The 19399-nt window shown below is 41.6% G+C and overlaps 2 protein-coding genes and 1 long non-coding RNA gene across 3 annotated transcripts; 2 read left to right on the top strand and 1 right to left on the bottom strand.

Annotated features, from left to right (window-relative positions):
• The first annotated feature begins 1098 nt into the window (after window positions 1-1098).
• On the top strand, window positions 1099-7709 carry larp6a (La ribonucleoprotein 6, translational regulator a). Its single transcript, XM_031281557.2, has 3 exons — window positions 1099-2010; window positions 3806-4004; window positions 5739-7709. Exons 1-3 carry the CDS (start codon window positions 1232-1234, stop codon window positions 6834-6836), a joined length of 2076 nt encoding a protein of 691 aa, XP_031137417.2. The 5' UTR covers window positions 1099-1231; the 3' UTR covers window positions 6837-7709.
• Window positions 4011-4363, top strand: LOC116037609. The gene is made up of 2 exons (XR_004101899.2): window positions 4011-4176; window positions 4211-4363. It is a non-coding gene; the product is annotated as an uncharacterized LOC116037609 (long non-coding RNA).
• Window positions 7710-11491: 3782 nt separating the features above from the next.
• tm2d3 (TM2 domain containing 3) lies at window positions 11492-19331 on the bottom strand. The gene is made up of 6 exons (XM_031281556.2): window positions 19083-19331; window positions 16557-16658; window positions 15524-15684; window positions 14133-14307; window positions 12969-13044; window positions 11492-12829 (listed from the first exon to the last, which is right to left on the bottom strand). The coding sequence occupies exons 1-6, from the start codon at window positions 19186-19188 to the stop codon at window positions 12664-12666; spliced, it is 786 nt and encodes a 261-aa protein (XP_031137416.1). The 5' UTR covers window positions 19189-19331; the 3' UTR covers window positions 11492-12663.
• Between the last annotated feature and the right edge of the window lie 68 nt (window positions 19332-19399).

The following is a 19399-nucleotide window of genomic DNA, read 5'->3' as shown; positions in this document are numbered from 1 at the left end:
GGCAGACTCTGTCACTTCTTCTGGGGAAATAAATCCTCAATCATAAACTGAATGGCTCAGATTATTTTTCCTCACCCCTTTCTCCCTCTTTCTCACACTTATTCTCAATCTATTCCCCCCCCCCCTCCATGTTGCATTGTACATAAACTGGAGCACTGTATGGCATGTGGTGCAGAGAATGAGTCAGACTGCCCACCAGCTGTGAGCGTGGCTTGCCAGTTGGGAGGAGTAAAGATATTTCATGCAGAGCAGGCAACAGCCAACAACATTGGTGTGGGTGATTTACAGGGCTATCAGGATGGAGGCCAACAACAAGCTACGGAAATGGACTCGAGGTACAGCATGCAGAGACACATTTAGATGACTGTAATAATAATGCTCTCACGGAGCACCTACGCTTTTTGTGCTACAAATCACCATCATTGAAACCAGTGAACCTGGAAATGAACTGTGGGCCCCCATGCCTACTTTTGGAGGTCCCAGTAGATCTCTAAGACAAAATAATAATAATAATAATAATAATAATAAAAATAATCATAGTTTACTTTTATTTTAGTGAGGTTTCACTGGTCCTGTAGGCCAAGAGCAGCAGCTACCATTAAAGACAATGGTCACATCTCTGGGATTTTGTTGGGGGTCAATAAGCCACTTACATTTTGACAATTTGTTTCGTAAAACATAATATCATGTGTGTTTCTGAACTTTTTCTGGTAGTTTGAGGAAGACTTTAAAACAGAATGTAGACCATTTTGTTGGGAGGTTAATACAACAGGAAATATGACAGAACCGTTTAATTAATACAATACAAAAAATGGAATACAATTTTGTTAAAACTTTATTGATTTTGTAATTTCTTTGATGGGTAAGGGGGGGGGGGGGGGCACTCATTACTATTTAAAAAATGCAGGCGTTTAATGGTATCATTTTGCAAATCTCTGATTTCAATTAATTCCATAAATATCTGCTACGTTATTGTGTTTCCTTTCCTTCAGGCACTTACACCACATGCCTTATAAATGCGTGCAACCAGACGCTGAGAGCCTATTATCCAATTAGCGGGGTTAGACAAAGGGTCGTCCTTGACACGGGCAATTCCCCAATTAGAGAGGAACACGTGAATTCGCTCACCTACTTAGGGCCACGTAAACGGGCGTTCGTGTCTTCACATCAAAAGACACCACTGTCTGTGTGTAGGCCTACAAAATCTGTGTATGAAAAAAGAGAGAGGAATATGCACGCCTTGGTGAACGCCTTCATGCGCTGCCTCTCCTTCCTCTTGCCTCCCTCTTGGCTTTGTGTCAGTTTTTGCTTGTGGGTTGGGAATGAGTGCGAAGAGACGCTGCCACGGCCCAATCCCAGAGCACGTTTCAAAAGCAGAAAGCCTCTTGCATATGAGGAAGTAGCAGCACTAGCAGCAGCAGCAGTAGAAGCCCAAGGAGGCTCCAGTCCGTCGGTCTCACCAGGTCCAGGCTGCGTCTCGCTGGCTGCTACAAGCCCCTCTTCTCCTCAGGGCCCTCTGTCGGGTCGGATCTGGATCGGGGGTCTTTGGCGAGCCGTGGAGCGCGTCTTCGGAGCCCCTTGGGTCTTACTCCGCCATCACTGGTGCCCGGAGAAGCGTCGAGCAGCTTTACGCGCCCCGTATCCTGTCTGTGCCTTCGAGTCAAGCGAGATTAAAAGCTTCCAGGGAGGCGCTGCTGCTGCTGCTGCTGCTGCTGCTACAACCGTGGAAGATAAGGGAGCAGGGGGGAGCACCTTGACTTGTTCGAGGAACATGAGTGGGTCCGTGGGGAGCCCGAATCCAGCGGAGTGCGTCTTCGTTGCGTCAGTGGTGCACGGCATCGATGAGGTAATCACCGTGGATCAGCACACTCAGGAGATGGGGACGGTGACGATAACAGTGGCCATTCAAGCGGCGGAGGACGAGGAGCCCGAGGAGCTGTCATCCAATAATATTGACTTCCTCGGAGGCAGCTGTAGTGAGGACGAATTCGGAAGACATGACAAATCAAGGTTTGAGTTATTTGCTACTCTAAGTCAATTGTCTTAGTGATGCCTGTGTGGTAACAACAGGTTAACTGTAAATTTAAGTCAATTAGGCTCTTCATCATTTGGTAAACAAAAACTGTTTCCCTGGCCTTGACAGACTTTTCATAAAAACAATTTAAAATGACTGAGTGAAGTGTATTCCCCTGCAGACTAGGTTCAGTAAGGTTGGAGAGTGAATGAAACGTTTTCCTGATGTCGAGGACAGTGGAACAGTACAGGTAGCCTTTTTCTGCGTCGGATTGGCCCGTAACTTCAGTGGGTGGGCTCCCAGCACATGCAGCGTGGGTACAGTTGGGATTGTTTTGTTTCACTGAAAAAAAAATTGTAGAAATATGCTGCATAAATGGAACTAGGGTCTATAACGCCCTGTATGACAGTGACAACAAAAGACGGGGAACAACATCACAATGTGCGAGGAACACAATCGACTCCCAATTGGGAGTTGTAAATCCTCACACCTCTACTTGTGGGATATTATTGCCATCTCCCAGGTGGAGTGGTGGGGAAGTGTTTAACCACCTGTAGGCAGCACCAGTACTGTGCAGCCAGACACCTTAGAGATAAAGAATGGCACCTTCACTTTAATCTAATTCCCTTGCGTCATGACCTGCTATTTTTATCCTCTGGCCTATAGCCTATGTTCCCTACTCGGACTGCATGCGCAAAGAATGAGTCAGTGATTAAAAAGGCCAAGGGGGAAAATAAATTGCTCAGTCCAAACCAATCCTTTCAGTTCGCCTGTGGGTCACACCTTAATGACTCTCTGGCATAAAGAGCTGCTGTCACACTTGTACAGACCGGTGCTTTGTGACCCGTTTTTTCCACACAGAATGTATTTTAAGATCACTAAACATCTGATATGTTTGGAACTGATAGAGGAAAGCGCAGATTGTCAATTGTTTTTAGGCTGTTAAATCTAATTTTCCTGCAAAATTCCTTCAGAGATTTCAATGCACTACCTAAAAGTGACTTGAAAGTGAACTTCATTCACAGCCTATAAAAAATAAAAAGATGTATCCAGTATCCCTTAGGTTTCTGCTGTATTAACTTTAGTTCACATATTTAAATGATCTTGTATGTGTTGACAGTGACAGTTTTCTCTTCTAAAAACTCAACTTGTGGTTTTCTTCCTGCGCGTGCCAGTTGCGGAAGCAGTGGGCTTGTGCCAGCTGTGTGGTCAGCCGGCTGCGAAGATGTTGACTTGAGGGTGTGCATGGGAGGAAAAGGAAGGGAGGAGGTGATGAGTCATCCACAAAATTTCATTCAGACCCTCACTCTTAAATCTACAAGGCTACCTGACTGTGCTTCTTCACAGTTACGTTCAGGCGTCTGACTGAAATCATATTGTGCCTAAAAGCCTCAGCTATGCAGTTTTGGTACCAGTTATTGGTGTGAAGTTGATTTGGTGAGCCACCATATTCTGCGTGGGAGGGAGAGCCTGTGACTCTACGCCCTACAGATGGAGAGGTCTTGGCAGTTTCAGGATTGGTGGGGCACGGGTGTTGAGGTCTGGCACTGAGGCGTGGGGACTATGGCTGAAGACGCAGCTTGTCAACTGCTGCGAGGAAAATTGCAGAGGGAAATGGCAGAATTACTGGCAACAACTTGTGAGCCACTGGCTTAACGTATTAATGAAGGTGAAATGTCTAACGGTTGCAGAGATGTGAACAGTTTAGGATATGAAGCATTCTTCTGTTTCAGTGATGTACCAGAGAAGTTTCTCTGCTGACCATGATGCATGTTGTCTTCCCACACACAGCGGTGCCGGGACCAGTGGAGGGGAGTTGGAGGAGGAGAGCTGGCAGCCCCCAGATTCCGAGCTCATCCAGAAGTTAGTTGCTCAGATTGAGTACTACCTGTCCGATGAGAACCTGGAGCATGATGCCTTTCTGCTCAAACATGTCAGACGCAACAAACTGGGGTTTGTCAGCGTCAAGTTGCTCACTTCGTTCAAAAAGGTAACCGTGGCTGCAAAGCACTTTGGAACAGAGGTATTGTCTGGAAACACAGTAAATAACTGGAATTACTTGTCCTGATAAGGCTGGAAATTACACACAGTGCCTTTGCTATTATTGGCTAATGCATAGTGTACATACCACATGCTATAGTACTAGTAGTACTAGCCCAAAGGTGACTCATTATGTGCTTTTGTTATATGTTAAAGGGATAGTTCAGACTTTTTTCAAATGGGGTTGTAGGAGGTACTTATCCATAGTCAGTGTTTTACCTACGCCCGCAGTTTGGAGTCTTGAAACGGAAGCTAAGCAATGCACTGCTGTGGACGGCAGCAGCTTAATGTATTTTAGCCAACTAAAAAGAACAAGGGGGCCCACCTTAAGAAAAAATCATTTTCACCACTTTACCTTGCCATCAGACAGCCCTTTCTGATGGGGAGTTAAAGCTGTTATATCCATCTATGCTCTCTACAAAGCCACCAGACTCCTTTTTAACAAAAATGGTTAATTTTTCCCCGCAGAACACGGGAGTTGCTGGCCTACCGCTCCCTCGACTGGTTAGTTAGTGTTATGGTGTGACTTTGGTATTTTTAAAGGTTTAGTTTGGATTCACCGTCGCACAATAACAAAAACTAACTAACCGATCAAGGCAGTGATAGACCAGCAACAGTACAAGGTAAAATGACTGTTTTTGTTAAAGTAGTCTGGTGGCTTTCAAGAAAGCATAGATGTAGGCTATAGAACAGCTTCAGTTACTCGTGGGAATGGGCCGTTTGATGGCAAGGTAAAGTGGTGAAAATATTTTTAAATATATTTTTTATATAAACATTTTACAGTGGGCCTTTTTTTTAAGTGTTTTTTTTTTTGGCTGCCCCGTTCACAGCAGTACATTGCTTATCTTCCGTGCTGGTACTGCTGCCTGCTTCTCCAAACTGGGGGTGTGCCAACTGCCATCTACTGTACGTAACACACTGACTATGGATAAGTACCTCATGCAACCCAAGTTAAAGAAATCTAAACTGTCCCTTCAATATCCCTGAGCTGATGGTCAACTCAATTAAAATGTTTAGCCACATTCTACATACTAGATATTGTAACACTGCCAAAATGTACAAATTAAGGTAAAGCAAGGCTGAGAAGAAGGTTAAAATGGGAACCTGTGTAAAGCTTTTTCCATTTTTAATTTCCAATGACGTACAGGCTCGTGTGAATTTAAATAGCAATGACTGATGTTTCTAGTGTCAACATGACTAGCTGTTGGGGATGCAATTATATTCTCACATTGATTCACAACAGCTGGTGCTACATTAGGCCTATGCATGCAGATTTGCTGGGTTGTTGGTTTTTTTTTTTTTTTATTTGTTTATGCCACAAGTGATGTGAGTTCCCATGCATTGCTCATTTATAATATAAACAAGGATTCACATATGAGCTTAATGACACTGAGGTGATGCATTTTAAACCTGAGCAAATTATACAGTGAATTGGGTAATGCAGTGAAGCCAGGATGTTTGGTACAATTATTGATTTCAGGAAGTATGACTGAAAGGAAGGCAGTACACACTGCTGATCGACCTTGCTGACAGGCTTAAGTTATTGTTTAACCAATTCTCTTAACTAAAGCTTCATAACTCTCTGAGAAGCAGTTTTACGGATCAATAAATCAAGTAATTGTTATGAGATGGCCCTCTTAAACTTGGCATCCCACCCATGTAACGCAAGCATTGTTTTTTGCAGGTGAAACACCTGACTCGTGACTGGAGAACAACTGCTTATGCTCTGAGACACTCAAAGATACTTGAGCTGAACGATGAGGGGCGTAAGGTGCGGCGCAAATCTGCAGTGCCAGTCTTTGCCAGTGAGTCGTTGCCTAGCCGCATGCTGCTGTTAAGTGATTTGCAGAGCTGGCCAGAGCTGGCAGCTCTCGCTAAGGATAATGGAGGCAGTGAGGGAGGAGCCACTCAGCAGGAGCAGCTGATGAAGCTGTTGCTGAAGGAGTTCGGAGCGTACGGCGCCATCGCCTCTGTAAGAGTCCTGAAGCCCGGGAAGGATCTGCCGGCTGACCTGAAGAGGCTGAGCGGCCGCTACACTCAGCTGGGCACTGAGGAGTGTGCGATTGTGGAGTTTGAGGAGGTGGAGGCGGCTGTCAAAGCCAATGAAGCTGTGGGGAGTGAGGACGGAGGGGCCGGTTCGCTGGGGTTGAAAGTAGTCCTGATTGGCACCAAGCCGCCCAAGAAGAAGGTACCGAAAGAACGACCGCGTGAAGAAGGAGGGATGCGCAAAAGTCGCTCACTCAACAGCAGAGTACGAGAGCTTCAGTACCACGGGGACGACTCGGCCTGCAGCTCCTCAGACACTGAGAGCAACCCTACATCCCCTAGGCTGGCCAGAAAGTCCCAGTCCTGCAACAAGCTCAGCCCCACCACTGCAGGCATCAACATCCAGAACAATCACCTTAGTCCTGGTATGTCTCCGCGTAACAGTCCCTGGTCTAGCCCCCGTGCCAGCCCCTGTCCTCAGCGCAAATCTCCGCATTCCCACAAGTCTCCCTTAGCCAGCGAGGGCAGACTGAGCCCTGAGGCTGGGCGTCGCTGGGCAGACTACTCCTCAGACAGTAGCCTCACCCCTTCAGGGAGCCCGTGGGTTCAGCGGCGCAAGCAGGTGGCGTCTCAGGAGAGCAGTCCCGTGGGCAGCCCGATGCTGGGTAGAAAGATCCAAAATGCCGACGGCCTGCCGCCAGGCGTAATGAGGCTGCCAAGGGGTCCTGACGGAACCCGCGGCTTTCACTGTGTTTCTGTTGCGGAGAGGGGAAAGAGTGCTGCTACTCAGACTTGATATGTGGAGCATTCTTAGGCACTCCTTATCCCCCAGGAAAAAAAATGATGTATTGGAAATTTGAGCTGTTCTCGGCCGTGTCGCCCAGTCCCCACCCCACATTTGAGACTGTGTAGATATATTTTTGTTGAGTGCATCAGTTTTCAGTGTTTTGTTATATTTTTATACAATGTTTTGAGTTACCATGGTAACATTAGTGATTTACTAATGGAAATTTGAGTGAATGTTAATTGATATTGCTTTGAAATGGACCATGTTGCCGCCATTGCTGTCTAAACTTGTTCTACATGGGGTGGGTTGGAGAGGGAATTCCACTTTTTTTTTTTTTTAATTGAAGTGTCCTGTCTTGTGTGTAAAAGCTCACAGCATTGTACGTGGATGGTGTATAAATGTGTAAGTCGTGTAAGTGGCATAGGCACATGGACTTGATAGAAATATCCCCATATGCCTTTTTCTGTGTTTGTCTACTGTGAGTTCCAATTTGTTTACATATTATTTAAACTGAGGCCATAATCGCTCCACGGCCATAAAGGTTGGACAGTTAAATTCTGGAAATGATACTTTTTTAGTTTTTATTTTGCCTTTTCTTAATTTCAGTATTTTCAGTATGCTTTGGCACTTAGTTGGGAAGGTTCTCTTCTCTCCCTGTAAATGTTAATTAGTTTGACAGGTAGCTGCTTTATTTATTGTTTTAGCTTTATTTTTATTTGTTTCTTGGCATCTGTTTCCATCGGTCTAAGCTCACAGTGAGGTTTGAGGGATGTTCAGGTCAGGCAGAAAAAAAAAATGCTCTTATGTTCTTGCCTATACATCTGAACTGGGGTATTTGTACAGTGCGATTCCTATTGTACAAATAAATCACTAAAATTGCAATTAGTCTGACTTTCTCTTTTGTTTGTGGCACATTTTGGTGGGTGGTTCATGATAGTATGACCAAACAATGGTCCAATCCTATTTTATATTTCAATATGTAAGAAAGATTTAAGTGAGATATTGTTGCTGTGCCAAGACTGCAGAAGCAGTTCGTCACTTGGCAAGCAGAATTGGCACACTGGTGTTTTTTAAATGGATTGCACAGATGGGAGGATAAGAGATGATGGATTATAAGATATCAACCATCCACAAACATAACATTGACAAAATGTTGGAGTAGATCAGTTGCACAAGTAATTCATCCCACTTGCCTGTATCTTCGAATTTGCACTGCCAAGACATTCACCCCTTGACTTTTCATGTTTTAGTTATACAATGTTGAAAGTGGTGGATTTAATTTGGCTTTTTTTGACACCGATCAACAGGAAAACAGTCATATTTACAAATGATCCAGATTGACTATAAATATATAACGCAAACTAAACCGTTAGCAGTATTTACCACCTCCAGTCAATATGTAGCAGAGGGACCTTTTTGACAGCAATTGCAGCTTTGCGTGGATGGATATGCACATCCATTGTCCAAGCTCTGTCACGTTGCATAGAGACGGAACAGCAATTTTCAATTTGTGGTTGGATAGAGGTTTGGATTCTGAATTGGACAGAATTGTTGTTTTGAATACAGTACATTCCTGTCTAGCTTTGTGTTTGTGGTTGTTTTGCGGGAAAGTAAGTATTTTGTTGCATTCAGATTAACCTTTCCTTTCATAAGCCTTCTAGGGCAGCGGTTCCCAAACTTTTTCACATCAAGAACCCCTGAACTGGGCACCTGGGTAGCTCAGCTGGATGAGCATGCGCCACATGTACAGTCTCAGGCCTAGCCGCAGCGGCTGCAGGTTCTATTCTGACCTGTGGCTCTTTGCCGCATGTCATTTACCCTCTCTTTCACCCTTTCCTGTCTTCAGCTGCCCTATGGAATAAAGGCCTAAAATGCCCCCCCCCCTCAAAAAAAAAAGAACTCCTAAATTAGACCACGGACCCCCATTTCATCCCAGTGTCCCCCTCAGGATTTTTGCTTTTACACGTTTTATTACAGAAAGTGTATAAAACCCATGACCAAAATGGTCATACATTCTATCATTGTGTTACTTATGAGTGGAATTATAGTGAAAATAAAGGATTCCCCTTTTTGCTGACTGTCCACAGACCCCACTTTGGGACCACTGTTCTGGGGCCTGTTGCAGAGGAGCATCCCCACAGCATGATGCTGCAACCAGGCTATATGCTGCAGGGCGTTGTGTTTCTGCTTATGTGCAGTATTTGATATGCATAGAATTTAGTATGTATGATGTATGGTGACCATGCCTTTTGGCAAACACTCGTCCAGATGTGAGCCAGAACCAGAACCCTGCGGCTTCTTCAGTGTCCATAGACCTCTTGGTGGCTGTTCACTAATAATCTTCCCACACAAACATTTAGTTTTTTTAGGACAGCTTTTGAGGATATTTAGTCAAATTTTCTAATATCCTTCCCCAGGTTGGTACTTTTCAATAGCATTTTCACAAACATGTTTCTTTGGGGTTTTTTGCCCTGAAAATGACTAACCAGCTGTTGAACTTCTCAGATACAGGTGTATTGATCTTAAAATTGCTTGTCATTTCTTGATTACACACAAGTGATCTCCACTCAAATATAATATGCCTTTTAAAAACCGTACTGGCTGCACTTGTGATGATTTGCATGTCATAGCAAAGGGCGTAAGCACATACGCAATCAATTGTTCTAATTTAGATGACATTGTAGAGCTCTGTTTTCACTAATTAAATGGTCCTCTCTGCTAATTACTGTCAACAAAAAAACTCCATTGTGGGTCAATGTTGTGTTACAAAACAAAAATGCCCAAGGGAGGTGAATACATTTACAGGCACTATGATTTCTGTCATGACAGTTGGATGCTTGCAGACTTATTAGATTTTTTGATTTCAAGTGGATGCAGCAGCGTTCTGTTACACACTTTTTGTTCAAGATGTTATCTCATGTAGGAGTGAATTGAATGGGAGTCCACACACTGTTAGGCAGCGCTGGATAGAGAGGGTCAGAACCGATGCTCCAACATCCAGAGCTGCAATGGGACTAAGTGGTATTGCATAAGAGAGGGATGAATAAACATTTGTTCTCCTTTTTGCATGATTAGCAATTAAAAATCAGGAAGTCGTGACTTTGTCTGCCTTCGACAGACAACATTTTGGCTCAACTCCCAATAACTGAATAATGACTGTTTGGGATAAGTACCACAAAATTAACTTATTATTCTCACAAGACGAAGTTCTATATAATTACCATTACTCGCAGCAAAAAATACCACTTTGGCCATTATTTGTAATTGGGCATTAGCCATTGATGTATGAATAAACTGCTATTTCATGCATGTCATTTACTCCAGAGATTGTCCAGCTCTGTGTTTGAGAGCAGTATTGTAGAAGTTAGTTGATTTAATGTCATTGTACATTCAGCTTTATGTTATACTAAAGTAGTCCATCATCTTATTATTATTTATCAGTTTAAAATGCATGTACCATATAATAATGATGTATGATTTAAATGCTATACCCAGTGACAGGTAATAGAATACACATAACCACACAGTATGATTCAGACAGCTGACGTCATGCTGAGGCAGTTGGCAGCAACACTCTCAATATTTAAATTACAGGTTTCCAAAAGGTGAAGAACAATTTTCTTCTTGCAGAATATAGGTGAGCATTTCACATTCCAACTCAAGAGAATATGACACACGCTTGCATCAGTCTGTGGGAGGGAGCTGTAGTGGCTGTGAGTGGGTGGTGACAAATTTGAGGAACTAGAATAAGGGTGGAGTAAATTTACAACAGTCTCGGCAAAGCAGCCTATCAGAAAAGTCAACACAAACACCAAGAACTTACTAGAAAGGAAATGATTTTTTTAACCCTCACATTACGTAACCTGTGGACAGAGATATCTACATGATTTGTTGAATGAAATACTTAATGTAAAAACTTGACAAAACAGATTTCCTGACTGCCTGTCACTCTGTTAATGTTTAACCCCTGCCTCTGTCAATTCAGTGCCTTGCTCAAAAGCCCTTAAACAGTTTAGGGAGTGTTCCTCAGCCACTAGGTCACCCTCCTGACCCCCCCTCTTTCTGTCATACGCCTGTGGGTAACACAGGCTTCTGGCACAACTCTGTGTTTAATGTGAGGAAAAGCACAGACATCTGTGAAAATGACCTCAGCTAATAATAGAGGATTCCAATCAGAGGCTGTGAGGAGAACAGCATTCAAATAGATGGCCCAGGCTAATGGCCCTTTGTCCTGCTCACGTCCCATACTGAGATGATGCTGACCTCTTATTAAAGTATTGAGCAGGTCAGAAAAAAAAAAAAAGATGATTGTGGAACTATGGAAACAATGCTGCTTGCCTATTGCAAATTAACAAAAGAAAGTAATTTAAATTCTGCTAATCTGAATTTTAGAATTGAAATGTCTTAGCTTTCAGTATGTGGCTTTTCAACATAAAATTGCTAGTCAAAATTGTGCCTCGTCTCACCAACTGATGGCTTGGTCACGCTTTCTTATGCCTTCAAAATCCAGTTCTCTTTTTGCAAAAACCTGACCAAATTGTGCACTGGAGCATTTCCCCATTAAATGCTACCATTAAAACAAGTGAATGAAAATGTTAAGCTGTGGTTCTTGTATATCCACTGACAACCTGTTAGTACTACAAGTACAATTCGATAACCACATATAGTATTCCACAATTTTATTTACATAACTTAAAAAAAACGTCATTTACAGTGTTCAAAACATTCAAATTACCTGACACTGAAAACAGAAAACATATTCACATGAAGTGAAGGGCGAGCACATTTGTGCCACACACGGTCTCAAGCAAAGATCTTACACAGAATTCTTTTTACAAATGAGCAGAATGATGAGTGAGGAAAAATACTAGCTTGAATGCACGGGATATCTCCAATATCTCCAACACGGGGAAACCACAAGTAACAGCAGTTTCTAGTGCAACACATTCAAAGTGTTTCAATATCAATCACGTACAAACATACACCATTAGAGATTATTATCTCTGCGTTTCCAAAAAATATGACTACATGTTGCAGTAAGTGATGATGACATAAATTAAGAGTTCACGCGTCTGCACTTCTTTCCGGTTCTCGACCAGTTCCAGTTGCTGTTTGAAGATACAATAGCTCTTTTGTATTTAGTTTTACAACATGTGGACGTTATCAACAAGATTTCCAACATTTGATTTAAGCAATGGTATTATTTATCTCGCTCTTAAGGCGATATTCTTACAGTTGTGGACTGACTCAATGTAGTGGGGAAAAAAAAGAATGTGTAAAATAACCGTGGAACACATCCACAAGACCAACTGTGAATCAAAATACTAGCACAAATTCCTTTCTGCATCATGCTTTCTTTCAGGACATAACTACTACTTTTCAGCTCGTCTATTGTGTCTGGTGTCACTATAAACAGCTGTGCAATAAGGAAGGAGCAACACACGGCTCCAAGGTGGCAGGATGTCTGTGAAAGCACCGCTCCACAGGAAACCAAACCTGTCTATATATCAGCACGGCAGAGCCTAACCACCAGTTAAGTCAAACCAACCAGACAGACATAATGACTAGCTCTTCATCCCCCTGCAGATCCATCTGCAGAATCTCAATAGGAGACGGACGCAGAATGATTGGGATTGATCTGATGGTTGTGTGGGTAGAGTCACTGACGAAAACACATCCTGCCTGTCAACAGATGGGATGAGGACGTGTTGCACAGCAAGATTGGGCGGGCAATCATTCCGAGAACACAGCACCTCAGATCTTCCATCTTTGAGAGTGAAGCGGTGTGAAGGGAAAGAGGGCACAAACCATCCGGCCATCTCTCCGGAGCTTTGCTTCAGATGTAAAGAGAACCGTCAGCAGGTCCCACATAACCCACCCCTATCAGAAGAACATCTATCAAAGTCCAAATGCCCAGGCCTCCAAAGCTGAACAGTTTGCCCAGGCCCTCTCTCCACTGGCCCAGGTAAAACCGATCAGCCCCAAAACCACCGAGCGTGATGCTACAGAAAGACACGAGAGAAAACACACAACAGAGTCAAAATGCTATTAGGTCACACATCCTGATTCAAATCCATTTTTGTCGAATGTTTCCAGCATCTAAGCTGGTTAGAACTTGTGTGATACTGGTGGCGGGTTTACCTGAGTGCTAAGGCCGTTGACCATTTGTATCCACCTGTCCAGTTACAAAATAAACGTTTGTGGAAATGTCTTTTACCTACGGAAGAAAAAGACAGTCGGTGAACACAGATGGTGGACCTGATGTTCAAAACATTTCCCGAACAAATTAAGAAACCACAATAATATTTCAGGAAAGCTAATGACTGAAAACACATTTCCATCAGCACATTTACAATATATGTAGAAACCATTTCAAAACATTTGACATTAGTTTTCCTGACAAATTGTGTTTTGGGTTTTCATTTGGGTTCCTATATTGAGCAAGCATGTACCCAATGAGGCCATATGCACTAAATATTTTAACCCTTGTGTTGTCTTCCCTTCAACCATGAAAAAAAACACTTTTGTTGTCCCTATCTTAATGTTTCAGTCACTTTTTTCAAAGTTTTGTATTTTACCCCATTGTTTTGGTCACTTTTTTCAACATTTTAATTGCTTTTTCTGACATTTTTTTCAGCTTTTTCCCAATGTTTTTGTCACTTTTTCAATGTTATGGGTGCTTATTTTTTATGTTTTTGTTGCTTTTTTTTTGCAGTTTTGACTATTTATTTAATCATTTTGTTGTTGCTTTTTTAACGTTTTGTCGTGTTTCTTTTTCTTCATTTTCTTTACATTATCGGCGCCTTACTGATGTGCCATATTTTCTGATATAAAAAAACTTTGAAAATGGGTTAAATTTGACCCGAGGACAACATGAGGGTTAATACAATAATTAATACATCTAGTTTTACAAGTGACCAGGCAGCTGGTGGCAAACACATTAAAAATACTTCTTTGGGGATGTTCACATACTGCTGTTGTATGATACATAGCTATATTGACAGATACAGTATATATATATATATATATATATATATATATATATATATTTACTCGAAAGTATTATTTTTAGATCACATTTCTAATCACCTAACAGACAGCCTAACCCTACATAGGAAACTTAAGGGCAAATGGCTAACAATTCACATTATTGTTCTAGGTAAAAGGGTCATTTTGTAAATTTTACCTAGGTGAGAAAATCTGTAAACCCTCACTTTCTCCGGTCTACAGTGCCTGACTGAGACACAGTTACCCCACTGAAGGTAAAGAAACCGAGCAGGCTTTACAGCAGTGCCGTTATCATACCTAAACAATGTACATGGTCTAACACGTCACAGGTGGCGTTGTAGCGCTTGCGTGGGCAGGAAACCGTCATACAGTTGTTAGAGTTTGAGCAGCGGTACTGAGACGGGTCCAGCTGCCAGCAGAACTGACAGGTGATGGAGAGAGAGAAGTTGGTTTGCTGCTGACCCGATTCTCCCTACAAATACAAAGAAACAGGTAGTCAAAACACATACATTACCAAATTAAAGCACCACAGCCGTTTCTTAAAATCACTATTCCCTTTCGCAAAGAGATTACGCAATACAGCCACAATAAAGGTCTGCCGTAATGCCCACTTTGTTGATTCACACAGAACCAAGCAAAGGTGGCATAATGCTGCCCAGTGTGTGCTTTCACATAGCATGCCGGCCTTCCGGGAGCAACAGTGGCATGATGTGTAACACAACAGCGTCTAGTGTGTGTGAGCCAAACCGCACTGTTAATCAACCACGCAAACCCAACCGGACCCACAAATCGCCAACTTTATTCATTATAGTAGCACAATTGTCAGTAGAGAGAAGGACAGAGATGGTCGCAGTGCCGCAGCATCCGAGCGCGTGTGTTTGAGAGAGGCAGAGAGCGAGTGGAAGAGAAGGTGGACCTCAATGTCTTTTTGTAAGTTATTAATAACTTTGGCTACTCAAAACGCTGCTCTGTCACTTTTTTGACCTGCCAGTGGGTCGTCTCGCGCATCGTACTGAATGCGGCCCCGCTATGCCGGCTGTCCCTTTCACACAGGCGTGCGTTCAACGCCGTTACAGCTAGGGCTGGGCAATATGGAGAAAATCAAATATCACGATATTTTGTTGACTATTGGTAAGTTCACAAAATATTTACACAATGAGATTTTTTTTTATAAATAATCATCAGTAATGTGGATGACTAAGTGGGTAAAGGCAACTAATAGAACAGTTACAACAGTCTGATAAGTTCAGAAAAGTACATCACTTTACTGTAATGCAGCCTTTAAAACCAGGAAAAGACAACACTTATGCCATATTACGATATCCAAAATCTAAGACGATATCTAGTCTCATATCACGATATCGATATAATATTGATATAATATCGATATATTGCCCAGCTCTAGTTACGGCTCTGTGAATACCTCCACTGCCGGCTTAAAGGCACAACAACTCTGTCCTCCCCTTCCGTCTTCGTAACCTTCACACAGACGGCTTGGTGACTTTTGTCAAGCAACATTTAGATCACGTGTTTGTGTTTCTGTTTCATAGCTGACACAAATGCTATAAGCACAACATGACATTATAAGCCATTTTTTCATTTCCCCTTTTATCAATGAGCTAAACATGACACACCCTTCCTCTACCTTTATGCAGAATAGAACTATCACAAGATGAACTCCTACTCACAATACAGTGAACTCCTTTTTTGGGTTTACAAGTGAAGGAAGCTGGTTTCCTGTAGGTGCAGTTGTGTTGGTAATTGCAGTGCATGCAATCAGCTGGCAGGCGACTACACAAACCCCCACTAGGACACCTGGAAGCGTAGCTCTCTGCATCTGCGGGAGACACTGCAGAGTGGAAAACATGACGTTTTTCCTTTTAATTTCTGGCCAGAATAATCAACCTCATGTCATCAAGTTTTGGTGAAAGTTCATTTTATGACTTTATGTCTGGGATCATGAACGGGTCTGAGAATACACTTGTAACTGCATCCTTCTAAATATCTTACCAAATTAAGAAAATAAGGCTGTGGGAGGTAAATGACTAACACTGCCCTCCACAAAAAGACCAACAAAGAATCATTGAGCAAGGCCATTCACTCCTGATTGCCCCATTATAGCTGCCTGCTGGCCAGCAAAAGAAAAAGAAAAACTGTTGTTGCTCTGTTGAAAAGAAATTAACTCTTCGAGGCCTAGACAACACGAGAGCAATATTATCTTTGAAGTGAACATGCTAAGAAAGAATATTTTATAAGGTGGAAAACCTAAAATATAAAGAGGCATTTGAAAGCTGACCAATCCTACCTGAATAAGACATTGTTTCTCTGGTCTTGTTTGTATGTTATAACATAGAGAAATTAAGTTTTTAGAAAGATAACTGTTATATTACAGAGGTTCTCTCTCTCTCGATAGATAGATAGATAGATAGATAGATAGATAGATAGATAGATAGATAGATTTGCAGTTAATAATCTTAGGCTATATATTCCTTGAGGAATTCCTTGCTATTCTGTAGCACCTCTCATGTAGGAAAATGCTTGTATGTATGATTTCAAATATGAAACCATATGTAATTAATCAGAGACTTAGGTTATCTACTACTCTCAATAGCGCTGTAGTTCTTTGTAGGTATGTGCTAAAAAACAATGTGTTCATTGTAAAAGAAACTCAGTCAGTCACAGTCCATATGATTAATGCTGATTAATAACTGATGTGTTTACCTGAGGCTGCAGCAGGGACCACTGGACTGGTGATGACAGGTGCATGCTGGGCATCTCTGGTGTACGGAGGCTCCTGGCCAACGTGAGGAGAGCTCAGGTACCCTGACAAGCAACCAGATAACCAAGTTTATGAACAATACATGTGCTGATTGTGGAAATACCTAAGCAATAGCTCACAACGGGCCGTGGTATGTTGGGATTATATCACAACTAAGGGGCGTTGTTCGGCACGACGCAACGCCCCTCGTTAGCCTTTGTTTTTATAAAAGGTCATATGTCAATGAGTATGGCAATATGAAAGCTATAGTCAATTTTCCAATTTAAATAGATTTTTATTAATAAATAATCATGTTCACCATAAAATAGGCCCTCCTGCGCTAGCTGTAGGGCTGTGCAATTCATTTAAATTTTGATCGCGATTACGATTTCGGCTCCTAATGATCACGAAAACAAATTAATCGAGAAAAAAAAAAAAAAAGATTATTTTGCACAATACATTTTGCAAGTAAACTCTTATTTTGTCCTGTGTTCTGAATGAATTAAACATGTTTAAACGGCAAAAGTATTTCACAGAAATTTCACAGTTCAAGGTGTTTTCACTGTTGATTTGTTTCACTGTTTCTTTTGTTCAATAATTGAAACATCTTTCCAAAAGACAATGAGTAATCGTGTTAAATAATCGTGATTTAAATATTGACCAAAATAATCGCGATTAGGATTTTTGCCATAATGGAGCAGCCCTAGCTGGCTGGCTGCGTGCACATACCGAGGTGCTTGCTAAGAAACGCAACACAGGTAACGTTCGCCTACACTAGCAGCTAGCACAGGGTATTTATTTTGCTTAATTCTAAAGAAAGGCACACTATGACACAAACTAACTGATCGAGGCCAGCAGTAGACCAGCAACTAACCGATCAAGGTAGCAGTAGAACAGCAACTCCCATTTTCTATGAGGTAAAATTACTGTTTCGTCAACGGAGACTTGGGGCTTTGAAGAGAGCATAGATAAAGGCTTCAGTTCCCTGTCTGACCGCAATGTAAAGAATTAATATTCTAAATATAGCGCACACTTAAATTAAATACATATTTTGCCAATTTTAAACCAGCTCTGTCATGGCACTGTGTGTGCAGATGAACGGCTTCCCTCTGTGGCACCAGCTATCTATGACGAGGTATTAGGCCATTGTAGAAAAAAAATAACGGAGCCACGGTAATATTCCAAGATTAAAAAACTGAAGCTGAAATTAAAGTCGTAAATTTACAAGAAATTGTATGAGAAAATGTGCATATTCTGAGATTATAAAGTCATACATTTGCGAGAAAAGAACTTGTTTTGTTTTTAAAAATATTACCCTTCTCCCCCAGATCCTTTATGTTACTATTTATATTAGGGGTGGGGGGGAAATCTATTCAGCATAATATGGCGATATTTTCCGTGGCAATACTGTGGACGCCATGTAAAAATCTTGTATTATATAAATTGCACATGAAAATTTCACTTTTTTGTACTAGAATAATAAAATAAATTGCTTTTCAATCAATACTGAAGTGAGATGAACAAACAGAAAAATTTATCTTTTTAGATAAAACGGATGTTGACAAAGTTTTTCTTTGGGGACATAATTTGAGGTTGGAAAAAAAAGGTAATAAATTGCAATATATCGCAGAATATCACAATATGTATTAAATCGCAATAAGATTGTATTGTGATAATATATCGTGGGCCCTGTGGTGATTCCCACCCTAAAGGTCTGGAGTCTTGTTGTCGGGCTTCAAGTTTTCTGAATAGTTGTAATAATAGTTCCATTTTTGTGTGTATACAATGGAAGAAAACTGTAATACAGATGTCACATCAGACACCCAGTTACTGCAAAGATATATATAATATTACGATACTTTCATTAGTGGGCCATAGGCTCAATCACCATTGTGTTCCGTCCTTCAGGGATAGATAAAGTTAGTGACTTAACAGACATTCATTTAAATGAAAATCTTTAAACGTTAACTAAGCTTTAAGAAGCCCAATGACCACCACTAAGGTTTGGTACATTAGGGTAACGTTACGAGACAGAGACGCAAACAACGTATGGTTAAATATAAATTAAAAAAAAGTCCAGTACACGTGTTAGTAATTAATAATGCATTTTTTTGTTTTGATAAAACATCTAAATTAGCGTTAACGTTAAACTAAGCTAGCTAGCTAGCTATCGTTAATGCTCAACAGTAACGTTAACTTTAGCGAGGCGTTAACGTTAACTGCCTAACGTTAGGGACATTTCTTGTAAAATAAAAATAAAAACAACGTTATGTAATTAACCAAAATGCCTGTTGTATTAGACAAACAACTGTTCAATAAGCTCTAAGTTTTCATAGCTGCCTAGCTAGCTAGCTAGGTGCACTAGCTTTAGCTCGCTGGCTAGTTAGCTAACGTTAATGCTAGGAAGGAGGAAGCTAGTACGACAACAACAAATGTAAGCTAACCATAAACGCGAGACAAGCTGGTTGAAATCTGTAACATACACATACCATTAACACACTGTAAGACCAGGTCCATAAACAAAACGATAACAATTCCAGAGGTTTTGAAGCACCGTCCCCGGTCCGGTCTCCATATCTGACAGATAGTGGCCATTGTTGCAGCAGAGCAAGCCAAAGCTACATTCAGGTCATGTAGGAAAAAACGCAATTGTCAGCAATCCTCTGCTAGTCTGGGGAGTCAATTTTTACCATATAGTCAAATATGTCTATGATTTTTTACAGTCGGTTTTTTTTTCTTTGGTTGTTTGATCATCTAACTAAAGCCGTGAAGATGGGTTGTGGAAGATGTCATGAAAGAAGTATTC

The sequence above is a fragment of the Sander lucioperca genome, chromosome 3 (genome assembly GCF_008315115.2).
Source record: "Sander lucioperca isolate FBNREF2018 chromosome 3, SLUC_FBN_1.2, whole genome shotgun sequence".
NCBI lineage: Eukaryota > Metazoa > Chordata > Actinopteri > Perciformes > Percidae > Sander > Sander lucioperca.
This window is presented reverse-complemented; position numbering and strand designations above follow the sequence as displayed.

What these genes read in the sequence shown, in the direction of transcription:
- larp6a (XM_031281557.2), top strand. Translation starts at nt 1,232, where the DNA reads ATGCACGCCTTGGTGAACGCCTTCATGCGCTGCCTCTCCTTCCTCTTG. An exon ending in GGAAGACATGACAAATCAAG is followed by an intron (nt 2,011 to 3,805) that starts GTTTGAGTTATT and finishes TCCCACACACAG; the next exon opens with CGGTGCCGGGACCAGTGGAG. An exon ending in TGCTCACTTCGTTCAAAAAG is followed by an intron (nt 4,005 to 5,738) that starts GTAACCGTGGCT and finishes TGTTTTTTGCAG; the next exon opens with GTGAAACACCTGACTCGTGA.
- tm2d3 (XM_031281556.2), bottom strand. Translation starts at nt 19,188, where the DNA reads ATGGCCACTATCTGTCAGATATGGAGACCGGACCGGGGACGGTGCTTC. An exon ending in GGTCTTACAGTGTGTTAATG is followed by an intron (nt 16,659 to 19,082) that starts GTATGTGTATGT and finishes GTTGCTTGTCAG; the next exon opens with GGTACCTGAGCTCTCCTCAC. An exon ending in AGACCATGTACATTGTTTAG is followed by an intron (nt 13,045 to 14,132) that starts GTATGATAACGG and finishes TTTCTTCCGTAG; the next exon opens with GTAAAAGACATTTCCACAAA.